At 37.1% G+C, this 18431-nt stretch overlaps 2 protein-coding genes across 2 annotated transcripts in view; one reads left to right on the plus strand and one right to left on the minus strand.

Annotated features, from left to right (window-relative positions):
• Window positions 1–18431, plus strand: part of KCNIP1 (potassium voltage-gated channel interacting protein 1) — a 615599-nt gene that overhangs the window by 78927 nt on the left and 518241 nt on the right. Inside the window, exons 6-7 of the mRNA XM_054841792.1 lie at window positions 13184–13266; window positions 14580–14686. The gene's annotated coding sequence lies outside the window, so the exon portion shown is untranslated. The remainder of the gene's footprint in view (window positions 1–13183; window positions 13267–14579; window positions 14687–18431) is intronic.
• The window catches only part of LCP2 (lymphocyte cytosolic protein 2), a 34045-nt gene continuing 30507 nt past the window's right edge, over window positions 14894–18431 (minus strand). Inside the window, exons 20-21 of the mRNA XM_054841780.1 lie at window positions 18026–18181; window positions 14894–17287 (exon numbers count right to left, since the gene is read on the minus strand). Coding sequence (XP_054697755.1) covers window positions 17165–17287; window positions 18026–18181 — 279 coding nt within the window. The 3' untranslated portion in view covers window positions 14894–17164. The remainder of the gene's footprint in view (window positions 17288–18025; window positions 18182–18431) is intronic.

Raw genomic sequence — 18431 nt, forward strand, 5'->3', positions numbered from 1 at the left:
ACTAGTGTAATTATCTAAGCAAAGCCTTTTTGTGCCGTGATACTTATGCTTCCTACTTTCCTTTTTTATTTTAGAGGCACATAGAGATTTAATAACTGTTCAGTTGCTGAAATGGCATAGCACTTCAGCCTCTAAAGGCCAAACTTCTTATTGTATTCAAATCTTCACTAATACAAAGCTAAAAAGAAAAATCTTGTACTTCTGTTTGAATACCATTTTTGTGCTCTCACAGATTTAGTTCCAGTTCTCCCACTCTGTAACCGAGACAGCTCCTTAGGGTCCCTCTAGGTCTCTCTTTTTGTAGGCAAAGCCCAGGCTGGCGTCTGGGTCCTGCTCTGGGTCCAGGGCTCCACTTTGAGATAGCAACTAGTTTCCATAACTTTTCAAGTCAAGAGATTTTGTGGCTTCTTGGACCATTTCCTAATTCAAGCAATAGCTTTTTTTTGGCCTCTCTCTCATCTATGCAAGAACAAGATAGGTTTGTTAAAAGTACAGCTGGGCTTGGGCCATTCTTAAAAGCATTAGTTATCCTGTGGCAATAGATGTTAATTGCCTCGCTGCTGTGTGATGTTTGCCTGGCTGTTACATTGTCTAGTCCTTGTGAAAAGGGTGTTTGTGTGAATCTTTCTGGTTTTGTGCTCTTTCTCTTCTCCCAAGAGACAGAAATGGACAAAAGTTATTAGAGCAAGATCTTTGTTAAATCATATTCAATCACTATCTGTAGTCATTGTGTGATTCCATTTAGAAAATAAAAATACAAACACATACACTGGAATCTGTAGTCTTGCATTCTGAAGAGAGGAAAGTTGCTGGGCAGGAAATGAATGTCTCAATGTCACAATGAATGAAGGAAATGAATGTCACTATCTTGATTTCTCAAGTTTGTGAAAAAAAAATCTGGTCTAATTGGAACAAAGTTCAAACCCTCAACCAAAAAATGAATGACTTGACAAATCACAACCCCCCCCCCCAAAAAAAAGGTGGAAAAGTGTTTATGTCAGAATAATGAAAACATTTACTTGTGTTACTTTACAGCTGGCAAATTGAGATTGGCTTTTGAAATTCAGATTCACAGGTGTTGATTCAATTTTATATATAATTTATATTTGGATCTGTGCTTTTTAACAGAATATGTAGGAAGAAAGTTTATTAAAACATGCTTGAACAGTTGTCCTGATTACCTGAAAAGAGAGGTGGCTGATTCACTTGCTATAATTATTTTCAATCTACAGTGGTGTTTTAAAAACAAACCTGCTATCAGTAAACATGCTTTTGTTTTATGTACTATTAAAGATATGTCCCATTATATATAGCCTGCCTACCAGCAGTTGGTTGTGGGGAAAGGCCTCAGCAGTATATCTTGGGAAGGTGAAGGGTGTAGAGCATGCAGAATGGAGTACATTGCAGAATACACTCATGAAAGAATTGCTTGGGAAACCTAAAAGGAGACTAGACATAAATCTGCAAAAATGTATAAAAAGGCATGATGGCACAGTCAGGGAGCTAGAAAATCTAATCTGAGGCACAGTAACCTCTGCAGTTCTGTAACAAAAACCTGCAGATTCATTACAATCACGAATATGGAGCCTGACCAGCAGTGAACAGTTTATTTTGTAGCTGCTCATTTTTTTAATAATCATCTCCATTGTAAGAGTGTAAATTCACAAGAAAATATCTTTGTGTGATACTAACTCACATGAAAATTACGGGAGGGATTATGTGAATAAAATACTGAGATCAGTTTGCTTAGAAAAAGTAAATATTTACACAGGTAAAGAAATTTTCAATCTCATAGGTTATTTATTTAGGGTTAGCTCTTATAATTTTCGGCAACAAAAAACCTGCAATATTCTGCATAAATCGACAATTAATGTCAGAATATTGTTACCATTTCTGTTTTACTTAATTTCAGTATATCTCATTTAACATTAGAAGGAAATTAATAGTGATTTACATGTCCCAGAGGTGTCAAAAGAGATATTAAGCAATATTAGGCATAAAGAAATAATTCCGCTTTATTTTCATTCCTTCTGCAGACTGCAGAGGAACAGTGTGAATGGATCAGGAAATTGGTGTAATACCTGTCAAGTAATGTTAAGTGTGAATGTCTATGAACTCTGAAAAGTTATATTAACTATTTTATATTTACTTCCTCAAGTGCTTGAGGAAGAAAGGAATAAAAAAAACCTACTGTCAAATTGGCTTGTAAAGATCCACTTTCCATTGGCCATTTTTATTTCCTTGGTGCATACAGAGCCTGATCCAGTGCTTTGTAAGTATGTTGTTTCTGGCTGAACCCACAATTCTTTGCTGCAAAGATCTTTCTGCATCTTCATTAAGAGCCAAGCAGAAAAGGGAGTAGCTTTGGACATGTAATTTCAGTCTTTGCAGCCACATCAGTGCCCAAGGATCTGCAAATGTTTGGGGGTACGCAACTCTAGTGGCGCACCCACTATTTTGTGATACGCTCTCTGCAAGGCTGAATGACAAACCCTATCCAAGCACAGAGTTGGGAGACATTGCTGCTACTGTTCATGGCTGTAACTGAGTGAGCTAATTTGGGGAAGCAAGCCTTGTCTGGATGCAGTATACATAGACCAAACAGCACCCTTTTATTTAAATACTATGTCGCACTTCTAGAAGGTATACCTGTGAAGTCAAGGGAGAAAACCTCACAATGTAACTTTATGGAGGTTCAGGAAAAGGACTTTTCTCCTGCTGAGGGGTAACTAAAGCATCTGCCTGGTCTGGAATAGGATATTTTGATTACAAGCATTCAGATAATATGCAATTCTGTAGAGGATCTAGACATTCTGGATTTTAGAGTATGAGTGATGAGGGCAGAAGGTTCAGTGTGAAGGTATGAATTCATTCTGGATTTGCTGAATCCCAAGAAAAAGCTTTTATTGATCCATATTGATGTCAGCTGTGTGGTGACTCCAGTAGACTTCAGCAGAAAATGTTTTTTGTAAGTCTACTGGAGTCACCACACAGCTGATGAGGTTACAGAAAGCAAAGAAGCAGTTGGTATGGCTAACGTGCCATAATTTGTGCCCAATGATGACTGGAATCTGTTTCTTACCCTCCTGGAATGATACACAGGTCCATCATGTGCAGGGAAAGAGGAAGGTGAGGGCTCTGTAAGGATGCCTGGATTCATAGGACAACTATATTGTCAGCTGTTAATAACTCTTGACAGCTTTATTCCATATTCCACTTTGTTAAATTTATATATGGTGTTATTTCTTATTCATACAATTTGCAAATGTTAGGACTGACTTCCTTTATTCAGAGCTAAAGCCAGCTCCTGCGTTATGTGTGGGAACTGGAAGCACCTTCCATTTCTTTGTGCCGTGATGCTCTTCCAGTGTGTGTCTGCAGCATGCATCAATCTGGTAACCAAATTACACGGTTCCTTTTCATGATTTATCTAGCTTCCAAACTTCTTGAGAAATGAGCATCATAAAAAAGGATTGTGAAACATTTCTGTGGTTAAATGTCAGTGCTAATATATCAGAATGCACAGAAATGGGCATTATGTATAACAATAAACATTTTGCTGCATTTAAATGTGCCTGATTTGTCATAAAATAGTTTCTCTGTGGTTCCAAAGATATCTAGTAGTGTCATAAAAGATTTCACCCATTTAGAGTTTACAGGAGAAATTATCAACTCTCAGACTGGTTTCCAGTCTTCCAAATTCCTATTTTTGTCTTTTTGAGGGGTTTTGGGTTCTTTTTTCTTTTCTTTGTACAGTTTGATGGTACATTTTAAATTACTTTTATTAGAGGAAAAAAAATGAAAGCAATGGTATTTATGTAAAATTAATCTGAACAGGAAAGACCCTGAAAAGAAGCATAATTTTAGCATTAATTTGTATTTAGTTTCTTAGCTATAAACCACGTGTAGTGAAGCAATGGGGAGAAGGCTCTTACTTCCCATTTTTGGAAACATGACTGATAACATTATAAAGAGATATGTAGTTGTTCAGTTTACATTTTAGTTTGCGCAGGAACCTCAAGAGAAGCCTTAACTTTGACATGAAGAAGCATTTGTTAAACACTATCTGCCTATTAATGCTCATCAGTGGAGTCTGAAATACTGGGAGGATGATATTATTATAATTTAATTGGCCTGAGAGCCAGACAGACTTCTGGGATGTTAATGAGTCCATTTATCCTTTGCAGGGAGTTGAAGCTTGATTAGACTTTTAAAGATCTCTTTCGTGTCTTATTTCAACTGTTTTTCATGTTGACATCCTTGTAAAACTAAACAATGATACGGCATACTTCATTGCTCATGATACATCCAGCAGTCAAAGCTAAGTTTTTCATCTTTGCTCCCATCCAACCTGCCAGGCCTCATACATGTTCATTCAGCTGGCACCTGCAGCTCAGTCACATTCATCATGCAGCAGCACAGTCTCTCTCTTCCTCAATGACCCCAGGTGCCAAATGCAAGAGAGAGGCAGAGGCCATTGTTGTTATTTATTTTCCACATCCTCCTCTGCTAAGTAATGTACATGGCATCTGATTCAGCTTACAGAGTTTCAGATATTGGGTCAGAAAAATGTTGAGAGTTGTATCTGCTGCAAGGCCAATGATATCCTAAGAGTGCATTAAGAGTGTGGCCAGCAGGTCAAGGGAGGTTCTCCTCCCCCTCTACTCTGCCCTGGTGAGGCCACATCTGGAATGTTGTGTCCAGTTCTGGGCTCCCCAGTACAAGAAAGACAGGGAACTACTGGAGAGAGTCCAGTGGAGGGCTACAAAGATGGTTAGGGGACTGGAGCATCTCTTGTATGAGGAAAGGCTAAGAGACCTGGGTCTGTTTAGTCTGGAGAAGACTGATCTTATAAATGCTTATAAATATCTAAAGGATGGATGTATAGAGGAAGGGGCCAGACTCTTCTCAGTGGTGCCCGGTGACAGGACAAGGGGCAATGGGCACAAACTGGAACACAGGAAGTCCCATCTGAACATGAGAAAAAACTTCGTTAGTCTGAGGGTGATCGAGCACTGGAACAGGCTGCCCAGAGAGGTTGTGGAGTCTCCTTCTCTGGAGATATTCAAAACCCGCTTGGACACCATTCAGTGTGCAACCTGGTCTAGGTGATCCTGCTTTACCAGGGGGGTTGGACTAGATGTTCTCCAGAGGTCCTTTCCAACACCTGCCAGTCTGTGATTCTGTGAATTTGTTCAGGTATGTTACCTTGCTTTCTCCACTTGTCACTTATCCAGTTCCTCTCTCTCTCGCTGAAAGTATTTTTTTATAAATATTGACTTTTATTTCTGTTAATACATTCTATTTTTATGCTCTGTTCTGCATATTTGTTTTCAAGCTAACATTCACATTCGTTCCTGTCCTAACGCATTTAACACAATGTGGCCATTGTCATACTCTGAGAAATCCCAGCCAGCACATGCAAATGTGGGGAGATGAGGCCTTAGTCCTTGATGTTAAGTTAGTTGCCACAAAATGATCACAACTAATAACTTGTTAACTTATGCCATAGTTATTTCAAAGCACTCTTGTTCATATTTGAAAAACTGTTAAACTCCAGTTGAAATAACTAATTTCACACATTCTCTCTTCTGATGAAAGAATCTGAACAAAATGCTAGTACTTCAGCTTACTTATTTGTTTCAGGAGATAATGCAACTTCATCCGTGTCTGCATGTACAATATGGCAGCTCATCCAGATAGACACGTGCTGATTTTTGTGCAGACACAGACACGGCCAGGATATGTAAATACGAGATTTTCCACAAGATAAAGGCAAAAACTGGGGTCAAATAATACCAACTTAGAGCTCGTTAGAGTCAGCAGTCCTCTAAACTTGATGCTATTTCCTAACTTCAATAAAGAAAACAACTTGGATGACAGATATGGGGCTTTTTTACACTATAAACAGAGATGAAACACAGCAAAGCACATTTGTGTCTGACGTAAGACCTGGAAGAGTTATTCATCAAAAGCTAACTTCAGTATGGGGAGAGGTCCTGTTCTCTCAGCTACCACTGTAGGCAGCAGAAAGGAACAGGCTTCCTTTGGGTTATCTGAATAAGCCTGAATTACCTGCTGGGGGTGGCTCTTTGAGGGATAATCACTCTGACAGTATAGAGCAAGCCTTGCATGAGTGGCTTTTATGAGTGTCTGTCTTCCTCTTGCTACATGCCTTCCCCCTAGGATTACAGTATCACCGAGTGGGAAGCTCATACAATATGCTATTATGGCAGTGGCATTAATTATCTGCCATCTATTACATCCTTGCCATTTTCACATTTGGACTAAATCACCAACCTTTTCAGCCAAGCATATTGCTGCTTTCAATTTACTTTTGCCTAATGCATTTTAATTGTGGGAAGGAGGGCCTCTAGTGGCTTTGCTTTTGTTGCTCTGTAGTTCTACCATTCCATTTTTCAGAGATTGTAACACTTACTGAGAGTGCATTATGTGGAACTTGTGACATGCTTGTATTTATACAGCACAAGTATCATTGCAAAAATTAAGTCTGTTGTGGTTTTTTATTCCAGACAGTCAGGGAAATGCCACAGTTGAACAGCTGAGACAGGAATTGTTTCAGGATCTTTTGTTGTGCCTCCTCCTGGCTATTTAATGAGTTAATAAAAAAGAAGTCTTAGGATAAAGCAACAAAAGTAATCAAGCCTGTCATTTCAAAATAATAATAGAATTTCCCTGAGCAGATTGTTATTCTTTTGTTCAATTCTCATTTCTATACCTCTAATGCTTACAGGGTGTTTAATGTAGTAATGTATTCAAGTTGGCAAATAAAAAATAATGCAGATAATTCCAATAGAAACAGCTAATAGAAGCTGTAATACCTACATTGTATCTCTAACTATTACAGTTTATTGTATTAAATGAATTTTATTAAGTGAAGAAGGGATAATTTGCAGTGTAGCAAGTGGAAACCTGACTTACTGATATCAGCATACTCCCTTATCTCTCTCTGCAGTATTTCAGGCAGTAAGCTGTTTACTGCTATGCAAATCTAGGGAGATAAAATGGTATGGTAAGAGATCTGTAAAAACTGAGCTATTAAGCAGTCAGCCATCTCAGTCAAAAGGGCTCAGCATTTTCCAAAAGGCAATCTGGAATCACTGGTTTCTTAGGATTCAGAGACAATTTCACAATTCCTTGCTTTATAAACTTACTTTCCTTGTGCAGATGAGAAAAATCTTACTGAACAGCACTTGGTATGTGAAAGGATATAGACAAATATATGTGAGCGTATATAAGAACTTGAAGCAGATATAGTTCTAATGCTCTAGATAGCTGCATGCTAAAGAGTAAACGTTCATAGTTGCTATGAAGTCCTGTGATGTTTCAATGCTTTTATTATGAATGGGAAAAATATATAACATTATCAGAAATCTCTTTTATTGTGAAATCCCCAAAGCATGAGGAATTCCTGAATGCTTTGTGAAAATCTTCGCCCCAACTCCCGGATGTATCTGAATTTGGCTTTAAAAAGCTCTGCAAGAAGTTGTGCTTCCAAATTCCATTGGCTCTGACTTTGTATGCCAAGCAGGGCTTCTGCTTTCATAAGCAGTTCTCCCGTTTCATGATATATGGACCAGAAACAAAGGAAAAATATTTGTGAATCTCCCAAAGTTCCATTACGCATTTACATTTATGATTAATTGCCCAAACTATCCCACCAGAACCTAATTGATATTTACAGTTTATCTCTTCAAAAATTCACCACCTAATCACCTGACTTGACTAAAACATTGAACAGCACAAATGTTATGTATGAAAGAGCTGCAGGAAACATGCCTTTATTTTTACGTAAGAGTTATTCATATTAACTAAGCAGTTTCAACAGACAATTCTGTCTGTACTAGCATTATACATGCACTTGTCTTCAAACATTGATTATTCTTTAGCATCCTATATAATTATCTTAAATACTACGTTTAAGAACTATGTAAAAGTTATAGTTTAAAACCTATTACTACATAAAAGAACTTTCCAGAACACCAAGCGGAGACCTTCCAGAGTATCTACAAAGCCTAAGCTTATGCTGTTTACTGTTTAAAAATATTTTTCAGAAAAATATTTCAGAGCAACAGGAAGCACTTTGTAGATTTCATGTTAGAATTTAAACTGTCTGTGCAAACAAGTGGAAGACAGGAACACCTGAGATGTTAAAACCTGATGTGCCATGAGCTTGAAAAACAGCACTGACCAGAAAAATACTTACTGGTCAAGCAACAGAAAGGAGCAGGGCTCTGTATAGAGATGTCCAGCTTCCATTCTGATGCCACTGTGTATTTTCTTAGTTCTTTGCCTGCTGTAGGGAAGGTGTTATAAGTAGATGCTTAGGCAGGCATTCTCATGTATCGCCTTCTGTAATCTGTTGCTGTTCAGGGTCTCCTTAAATGAAAATTGGTGTCTAAAATGGAAGGCAATGATATGTGCCTCTAAGTCTGATAATGGTTTGTATACAGCAATCAGCAAACTTAAGTGCAGACTTACTAAGTTAAGTGCAGGATTTTACATGGTCTGAACAGTTGTTTGGGTTTTTTTAATGTATGCATTTAATATAATCAGCTTCTTAGAGCAGCACAGACTTAATTACATAGGTTCTGTGAAATACTGTAATAGTTTTCATTCTGTAGGTAGAACACTACTGTTTTTAATGTTTTCTTAATCAAGTATTATTAAAACATTTTCAGAAAAGTGTATTATATGTTATATAATTTCTTGAAGTTATTTCCTCAAGTAAAGGAGTTTCACAACTCAATATACTATGTCACAAATATATATTTTAACTCCTCCTGGTTCATGAGCATGTAGTAAGGCGAGTCAGTTCACTTAGCAATCTTTTCTACCTGTCGCTCTTTGCCTCTACTAATTGGATTGTAAACTTTTCAAGTCTGGCTTTTGCTTTACTGTTTTGTACCATAATCTGGCCTCCAGCATTTACCAGCCTTCATTGGTTGTGTGTGCTCTACAGCTTATGAAATATATTATTTCATCAGAAATAACTCATATGTTGAGGTTGTGTGATTTTTGTGTGTGTGTGTTGGTTTGGTTTCTATTTGATTTTCCTTGCAATCTGGATTAACATTTTTTATACTCAGGCAATGGTAAAAAAGCAGTCCCTCTTTTCTTAGAGCTTTTTGTGTGAAAGTTTAATAACATACCTTGAAACTTCAAACTCTCTTATTAGATCCACTAGGAAATTTTTATGAAGGCTGAAGCTTTCAAAGTAACAGCAAATGGTTCTGTTTTCAGGAAAAGTTTATTTCCTTAGATCTCATCTCTTATGTATTGCAGTGTTTGTAAATATGATTTACTTAAAAGACAGATTCTATTAGTGTTTATTAAATCACTCAATTATTGTCTTTGAAGTTAATAGATTTTTTTCCTACTTCCCATTAGAACAATTTCTTTAAAATATTTCTGTAACCGTGAGATACAACATGAGATCATGGTCTCTTTTTACGTCATGTCTGATTATACAGGAAAATAAATTTGGATATGCTTTATTTTGAAATGCTTTTGTTCAGCAGTTCTGTATTTAATTGTTTTATTTTTGCCTGAAATTATATTCAAAGTAATTTTACTGCAGAGGTGAGGAAGGCAGTTCTGTAAAGTGATCTGCACTGGTTTTGGTGCTTCCTGGTTCACATCATAATCCTAAATTCATGACCTGAAATATATTTCTAGTCTTCCTGATGTTTTTCCTCCTTCCAGAACTGGTTTGGTGGTAATTTTGCCTTTATCTGAGATTCATAAGTGTGGTTAGACAGCGTCACCTTCACTAACCGAAAACGTTCTCAGAAAGACTTCAGGAGACAGCTGTTTTGTATGTTAAAGTAGCATACGCAGCCAGGTCAGCCCAGGATTAAAGAGAGTTACAATCAGCTTCACCTGCATGTCTCTCTGCACATAAACCTGTAGGTTAATTTCAGGCAAAGCTGAAACTGCAGCTCATAAATTGACATGCTGATATGAAATTGTTAGCAACACCTATGAGAACACTCCTCACGTAGAGGTGTAACTTGAATTAATAATTTAAATTATAAATTATTAATTTCAACTTTTCATTTTGAAATATTACCTTATAAAGAAATCCAGAAAGTATTTCATTTATGTTCCAAGTAAATTTGATTGTAGAAATTAAAAAAAAAAATCTTACACTCTTTTTTTCTTCTTAAAAGAAAATGCCTTGTACAATCAATCTTCTATGCTGTTGGTCATCTTGCTTGTTAACATCTCAAATTATTGAAGATTTTTTTTAGAAAGGCCTTACCTTTAAGAATGATTCTACTTGGTTTGTCCAATTAGTTCTGGCAACTCAGTTTATTGTTCATACTTTGAACCTTTTTCTGGTGGTTACAATATTCTACTTTTCTTTCTACAGTTAGTTCACAGATGAATGAATTTAAGTATGATGTGAGAGATTATTTATAGGGTGTGGAAAAAAAGACAGATGTAGAAAGTAAAATTCAGTATTTGAACAGAGGTCAATGAGGAACTGCCTCCCATGTCTCAAAAACCTCCCCATTACTCGATAATTCACTTCTCTTCAGGTCAGCGATATCTTTCCCTTTCCCTACTATCGCACTAGGATACTACACCTGTTTTTTTTTTCCTAGCAGTTTCTACAGTAAAGCAGATGCCTGTTTATCTTCATTATAACTTCCTCCGCTAACCCCATTCCTGGTAGCCATTGAAGCATTCTCCTTTACAGGTTAGTGAAGAAAATAACTTTTGCTGATACTAACACAAATGTTTTCAGGAACTTACTAGGCTACTGTTTTACTTTTTTGTACATATATTTTATATACACTTTTATATATTTTTTTATACACAGGAGATAGATAAAACCACCTTGCTGCATATTTTCTTTGTACACACCTATGCTCCGGTATTCTGCCAGCAAAATCACCAGCTTCTGGAAACCACGGGGGACTTTTTCCTTAGAGGTGTACAAAAAGGGCACAGCTAACTTGTTTGCATTGGAGTCCTTGCAAGACCGTACAAAGTGAAAGGCTCTAGTACAGGAATTAGTGCACGTGTAAAGTGTTTCCTGCTCTGCATTTCTCATCTTCAGAAAGCCCCACAATCTAAGCAGCATATCATGTTTTCTCTTTGAATCACAGTTTAATTGTGCCTGAACAGAAAACGCTATTCTGAGTTGCAATTTAGCTTCACCTGCAGTCACAAAACAATACATTTAGAATGCTTCATTTTAAAGAAGTTGTTTTGTGAAAGCACAACCCTGAAAAAGGCGGAGAATGGAAGAGTAAGTAAATGGCAGGCACCTGACTTCTCTGTCTGTCTGTCCTCTACAGCAAGTTCAAAATACAGATGAACGCTGAGTAGCAGGAAAAGTGGTTTGCAGCAAATTAACTAAAACTGCTGACAGCCATTCCCTTGCTTGGTGTTCCTGGCGTTTAGTACTACGGGGCACACACTGGGACAGAAATGAACAGTTCCCAACTCCAGGTCGTTGTTTAGCAGGTTTTGTTGATTTCAGCTCAAGCCAGATATGTGAATCTAAGGGCAAGCAATCATTGTTGCAGTCTAAATTGATAAATCAGTAGAGCAAAGGGCCTTTCTTGTCTTCCTTGAATTTAGGTTCATTATTTGATCTTTACTCATTATAAATTACTCTTACTCCATGTGAATTTAAATTGATGACAAAAAGGAACTGACTGCATATAAATTAGTTGCTGCAACTTGCAGTAAGTGCTCCAGAGCAGGGCCTCAAAGGACGAGAGGAAATCACCATTCAGCACTCCCCCGTTGACACCTCAGTCCTTTCTTCTCCATTTCTTTTTCAGGTTTTGCACCATTTGTGGTTACTTTTTACCTCCCACTCCAAAAATTACAACTCCTACAGGGCTTTTACAACCTGCTAACATTTCATGTGCTGGAAGAGGGACACATCATGGGGTTTTCCTTGCTGAGCAAAGCAGAATGCAGCAAAGCACAAGGGCTGCCTGTGCCCAGGGGTATGCGCTTTCTCCTGCCTGCATGGGCAGCTGCCTGCCCCAGGCCAGGGGAGCTGTTGGCAGCACCCGGGGGATCAGTGCCTCGAACTGGAGTGACCAGCTTGTTCTGCTGCCTGCAGGCAGGAAGCCATGGCTGCCAGACTGCGATAAGGGCAGGCTCCTTACCACTGGTGGGAAGGGCTGTGTTGCTGCCTGCCTGCAGGGCCCAGCAGCACCTGTGAGGTGCCGGGGGTCAGCCAGGCTGCAGTGTCCTCAGGGTATCTGGTGTTCTGCGAGTCCTTGGGCCTTCCGGTGAGGCACCCCTTCTGCTTGTTCAGGACAGCCTCTGGGAACGGGAAGGCCTCAAGCCTTGCGGGGCTCCCTCATCCCATGCTTCATGGTGGCCCTGGTGGACATCAGAGCTGGCACCCTCGTGAGCAGGCTTCATCCCCACCAGTGTGTGATCCCGCCCCCCTGCCCCACAGAGGGCTTTGCTCTCACTATAGGCCCTTTCTGGGGGAGTAAAAGAGGGGCATGTGCTTTTGGCTGCCCTTTTAGCCAAGAGCAGGGTCTTTTTCATTTCATTGCACCTTTTCAGAACACACACAGTACCAGGGTGAAATAACCCTTTTTCTTTTTTTTTTCCTTTTCAGTTTTGGAACAGCTTTCCAGTGATGTCATACACTTAAACTTGCGTGAGGGTATTGTAATATGTAAGGAGAGAAGAGCTGAGAGAATGGGGGAAGAGCAAGACCAGGGATTTGGTATTTAATCTCAGCTCTGTTACTGACCAGCAGACATTCAAGACTTGACTCTGTGCGCTTTAGCATCTCCTTCCATAAATTGATGATAGAAACCAATTGCAATGCCTTTTTAGATCTTTTATAAAGTTTTCAATTAAAAACCTACAACATTTTGTTTGAGGAATTCTTCATTACTGCTATAAGTATGCTTATTCACTATTAGCATTCCATGTTTTAAGTCCTAAAAAATTTCTCAAACACTGTCTCTAAAAGAAAGTAAAATGAATAAAAGCCAAGATTTTATTCTTCCTCAAGAAGAATTAAAACTATTCAATCCCTTAGACTACTTTCAAATAACACTAATGAAAACAAGGTCTAGTCATTATATTTATCAAATATTATATATTTTATATGAAATATATATATATATTATATTACTCCATAATAATTTAGGGTTTGTCCTTTTAGGATCTTTGGCCCTGGCTGATGACCTCAATGCAAAGCCACTGTCTGAAGGGAAGAGAGATGTAGAAAAAGAATCTACAACAAATGTATGTTCAATTTTTTGGTCATATTTCTCAACATGCTGAGGTGTTCTACATAGTGAGCGGTATTTATGAAGCACCCAGAGTTTTTCCAGATTTTATTTTTAGAATTTCTGAATGATAGAGAGCTTGTAACTAGGCCATAAAACATGATATGTGCAATTTTGTTTAATATTTTTTCTAAGAAAAAAAACTCCTCAAAAAGAATGTAGTATAAATTTAAACATTCAAATTAATTTCAAACACTTTCTAGTCTTAATTGTCTCCAGATTTTGATTGGGTTTTTTTAATTAAATGTTAAAGGAATGGAATATGATGTCCAAAATAAACCAAAAGATGTTGATTATAAAATAATTACCTATACAGACATAAATGTTCCTGGGCAGGTATTAACCGATTCATTGATATTCAGTGCTATTAGTGACATCATTGATTTCTTTTACGCACGTTAATGTCACAATAGCTCCATCTTGTGGTTAACTGAATATTACTTGACGATAAGGTCGAAAATGGAAAAAAGGAGAGGAAAGTTTGTAAAAACAAACAAACAAAAAGGAACAGAAAACAAAAATAAAGCCTGAGTGTTTAGCAGTTGGCTTCAGTAGTTGAAATTTGCCATATCTAAGTGGATAATTGTAAAAGGGGGGAGTTTTAGTTAAAATATTATTTATGAAAAAGAATTTTAAAAAATCATTATTATTATTATTATTATTATTATTATTAGCTGGATTACTGAGTTTCTGAATCATATATACACTGCCAGGTATGTTTTGTTTATGTATGTTTACAGGCATTCAAAAATGCTGCTGCTGATTGGCAGTTTAACCTTGAAGCTGCGATTAAAAATGTTGACAAAATGTCCAATGAGCTGAAGAAACTAAATGGTAATTCTGAGTTCACCATCCAGCTAAACAAGAAGCTGTTTAAGGCCTCATTTTAAAAAGTGTGCAGTTGTGAATGGTTTTCTATGTCATACAACTGGTTTTTAATCTAATGAAACAATACAGTTGCTCTTTTGTTTTGAAAAATGAATGCAACAGTAGTTATATAGAAATGGAATCAAGTTAGCTAACGGTGGAAACAATCTGTTGGGTAGTCAAAATCATTCCTTTGCAGGAACATAATAGTCTCCTAATGGAAATATTAACAGTATACTAATACCAAAATTTATTTAACTGTCTTGAAGTAACAAAATAAGGCAATCATCAAATTTTTGAAAGAGTTAATAGATGAACACTTCAAAAAGTGCTATATATAAATTGTGATTCACTTAGCATCTACCATTCAATAAATACAATGTGCTGTCCTTTGTCTTTCAGTGGAAAGCCAGCTACTGCTTTGTGACCTTATTTTGAATTTCAACCATCCTATGAAGGCCAAAAATTTAAGAGAAGCTGAAGAAAAAACTTGGAGTTTGACAGATTAAGTAATAATATCCATTTTCATGCATCGTCTTCTATTAATACTGCTTCACTTTGAACTGTAAAATGACAGTATGGTTTTCTGCACTTAGGTTCTTTTCATTTTAAACTGCAAATGTGGAGTGGAAAAATGCTATAAGTAGGTTATTGATTTTGAGAGGGGTTTTTTAACCCAGATTTGCCAAATTAAGCCCACTAGGCCTGGAAAGACTGATACAATTAACTAGAAAGGTCAGGAAACTGGGCATGAAGTTTTTCCAGGAAACTAGGCGTGAAATTTTTCGTATGTGGTTTTCTCCTTTTAAACAAAGACATACTGAAACAGTAACAAAAGATTTTTAGATTACTTTAAGTCCAGTCATTGCAGTCTTATCTCAGTTGTGCTCCAGAAAATGGGATAAGAAACAGCCAGTAAAGGAGGAACTGCAACTTGTCATTTGATCTGGCTTCCTCATTCTAAAAATGTTGCTGAGGAAGGAGGCCAAAGAGCAGATTACCTCAGGAAAACCGAAAGTACTTTCATTCTAGTTTCTATAGTGACTCTCTAATGCACCTAGCTACAAAAGAAAGGAGGAGTTAGCAGTCTAAATACTCTATCCTGAAATCTTCTTGACCCAAAATTTGAGTAGCCGGTATTTTTGTGTAGTTCATTACAATTAATAGTCAATCATACTTTACTTGTGGGCATGTTTGAATGTTGAGGTGTGGTTTTATTCATATACAAAATATATTTGCCTGAATAATCAAACCAAGATTTACTCTGCTGAAAAAAATATGTAGTGTTGCAATTTGTTATGCTGGTTTATGTTTTATTTTGCTTTCACTAATGAGATCATTTGAAACAAATAAAACACGATTCCATAGGAGGTATTTCTAGGTTGTCACTTTTCAAGGCAGTGCAACAGAATAGAATTACAACCTCCAGCTCACAGACTCAGTGGTAATATGGAGGATGTTGTTCTTAATTTTAGCACATTTTGAAAAACATACATTATAAATGACTTTTCTTTCACAAGATTAGTAGTGAGCTTTTAAAAAATATTGGGCTAGAAACAGGTTTTGTCAGCTGAAGAATTTTCACAATTTTTTTTTCATCTTTTTTTTTATTGATAGTTGCATGGAAATGAAATTCACTAACTTTGAATTCCAGCTCCTAGCTAAATATATTAGAAAGGAAGATAACATTTACAAAACATACATATTTAAAGTAAAACTGTTTGTGAAATCTGATTATCTTATCTGAGAATCTATATAGATTACACAAAGGTATTTATCTGCCTTGAATTTTGATTTGTGTTTCAAGTGATAGGCACACAAATGGCTTTAAAGGAGGAAAAGTGTGACAAAGTCTAACATAATTATCAAACCAAGGTCTTGTCAGAAAAAAAAAAGGTTACTAGAAAACCGAGGCAAAGAGTTGGACAAGTCCCACTTAACAAAGGAGATGGAAAACCTCGTGTTATAGTATGCTTCAGTGGTCCTCAGTTGCCACTTACATTTTTAGAACTGAGAATGTTACTGTTTTTCTTGAAAAAATACAGTAAAACCAGAAAGCAGTTGTATAAGAGGAACTAAGTTTAGCCTGGTTGTGTGTCTCTGCTTTCTAAGAGATTTGGGCGTGTTCTGCCAATTAAGAATCACATGATGATAATCTTGTTGATGTGTGTCTTATAAAAAAGTAGTTGCTTAATTGAGAGTCAGAAAGACGCAGCTGAAGAGAAAAGTTTGTTTCTGAGTGAAGTTAGAGGATCCTAGGAGATCCATGATTCCAATTTGGGGGCTAAGACATGCCGTCAGTGAATGGCAGAGAGAACATGGTATCTGTAGGTATTTTATTTTTCTAGAAAAGTGTGAACAAAGACAGTTTCATAGCTGAATAACACAGACATGGATCTCAACAGGCAGCTGCATATCCACGGTTGGGGTTTTTTTTCGGTGTCGCTGAAACTTGGGTGTCTTTAGGATCCAGGTTGGAGTCCCAGTCTTTTCGTAGAAGTGGCCATAGTTAGATTTCTTGGGAAGTGGATTGGGGGAAAAAATTGGGGTTTTATTGTCTTTTGTCTACTCCTAAACTTTGACAAGGTTTGGGTTTTCTCTGTATCACTTTAAATAACATAATTGCTGCTGCAGTTCTGATCTGAAAAATAGCTTCCTTTTCTTTTTCCTCCAGAGACTTGTATTGGTGTTTACTTCTGGATCTTCTGATTTGGCATGGAAATCATTTCAAGAAGATGTATGTTGGAAGATAAAGATTTCTCATGTACTGTATGATTAGTGGACAGTAATAAACACATTGTAGGAAAATCAGATTTAAAGAGTACTACATTTAAGGCATAATTTAAAAATAACATTGTCCTTTTTCCTTAAAATTAAAAGAATTTTTAATGAATTCATGATTTTAGTTTGCTGAAAAAGGAAATATCTTGAAGTTTCCAAACTTCAGTAGGCTTCAATACTATATGTAATCTTTGTTAAGGTCTCATTTAAATATGTCCTGCAGCATATTTTAACATGCACTGATTTCTTGAACCTCTGTCTTTTCCATCAATCAGAAGAAGAGGTGTTCTTTGGAAGTAATCAATGATATCTGCTACAGAAGAAAAATCCTGTGGGATGGAAAAAAGGAGAAGGCTATGGCAAAAATGTCAGAATTAGTAGTAGTTAGTAAACCAAAAAGTGGGGGTTTTTGAACCCTAAATATTTAGCTGTCTTACAAGATCCCATAAATACTATCAGATCAGCTGTTTTCATTCCTGCCATAATCTGTAGCTCAATAACTGTTAATCTAGTGTGTGTACAACCTACTGCAATGTTGTATAGTTAATTTAAGCAATCTAGGCCTGTTTAATACATGATGCTGTCATTCTGCTTGACATGATGATTGCACCTGAAAGTTCAAAAAGTTGAGTGATAAATTCAGAGAGTCCTGACTTGATGGGAACTGCAGTATGGGTGCTGACCTGTGTGTCTGGTGCCAGTAAATCCAACGCAGTACTGCTGGGCATAAGTAAAGCAGCAGTCTGGGAGCAAGGCAGTAAAGTTGGCAGATAAGGATTTGCTCTCAACTGTTTATTTCCCTTATCTTAGTGGGAAACAAACATTCCCTAAGCAGGTATATGGATCTCTAGTAGCTGTAGTCTAAGGCTATCCCTTCATTCCCTGAGTGTAAACAGGAGAATCTGATTTTACTTCCAGCAGTAACATATTCTATCAGGAATAACTCTAAGACAATTAGCAGAATTCCACTGGAGTAAAACAGCTGCCAGGTTAAGTAGCCTGACACTTAAGAATGAGACAGGAGATACCTTAAGATGAAAGGAAGTAGTGTGAAAAATACGTAGTACCTCTTTTCCTTTTAAGCCGGTTCCTAACACATATATGTGATTTTGCTCCTGATACCGAATCTGGATGTTGTATACCTTATCTCTGTACAACACCATCAGTACATATGGGTGAGTTGCAGTTTTTCTTGAGCTGTCTCTTACCAAGAATGTTCCATCCTGAAAGATGAAAAAATGAAAGATGACAAATGTATGTCACTTCTGGGTTTGATCAGCATAACAACCTTAGCTAGAGTACTCATGCTTTTAAGTGTTTTTTCTTTCTGAAATCTCTTTCCTCCTGGTAAGAGAAACTGCACAATTAGAGAGTTTACATCATTTCTCAAATGATTTATCTTTCAATTTGCTACTTAAAACTTTCCTGCCTGATACAAATGCAGATTTTTAAGGAAGGGAGGAATGGTGTTCT

This window comes from Grus americana, chromosome 14 (assembly GCF_028858705.1).
Source record: "Grus americana isolate bGruAme1 chromosome 14, bGruAme1.mat, whole genome shotgun sequence".
NCBI lineage: Eukaryota > Metazoa > Chordata > Aves > Gruiformes > Gruidae > Grus > Grus americana.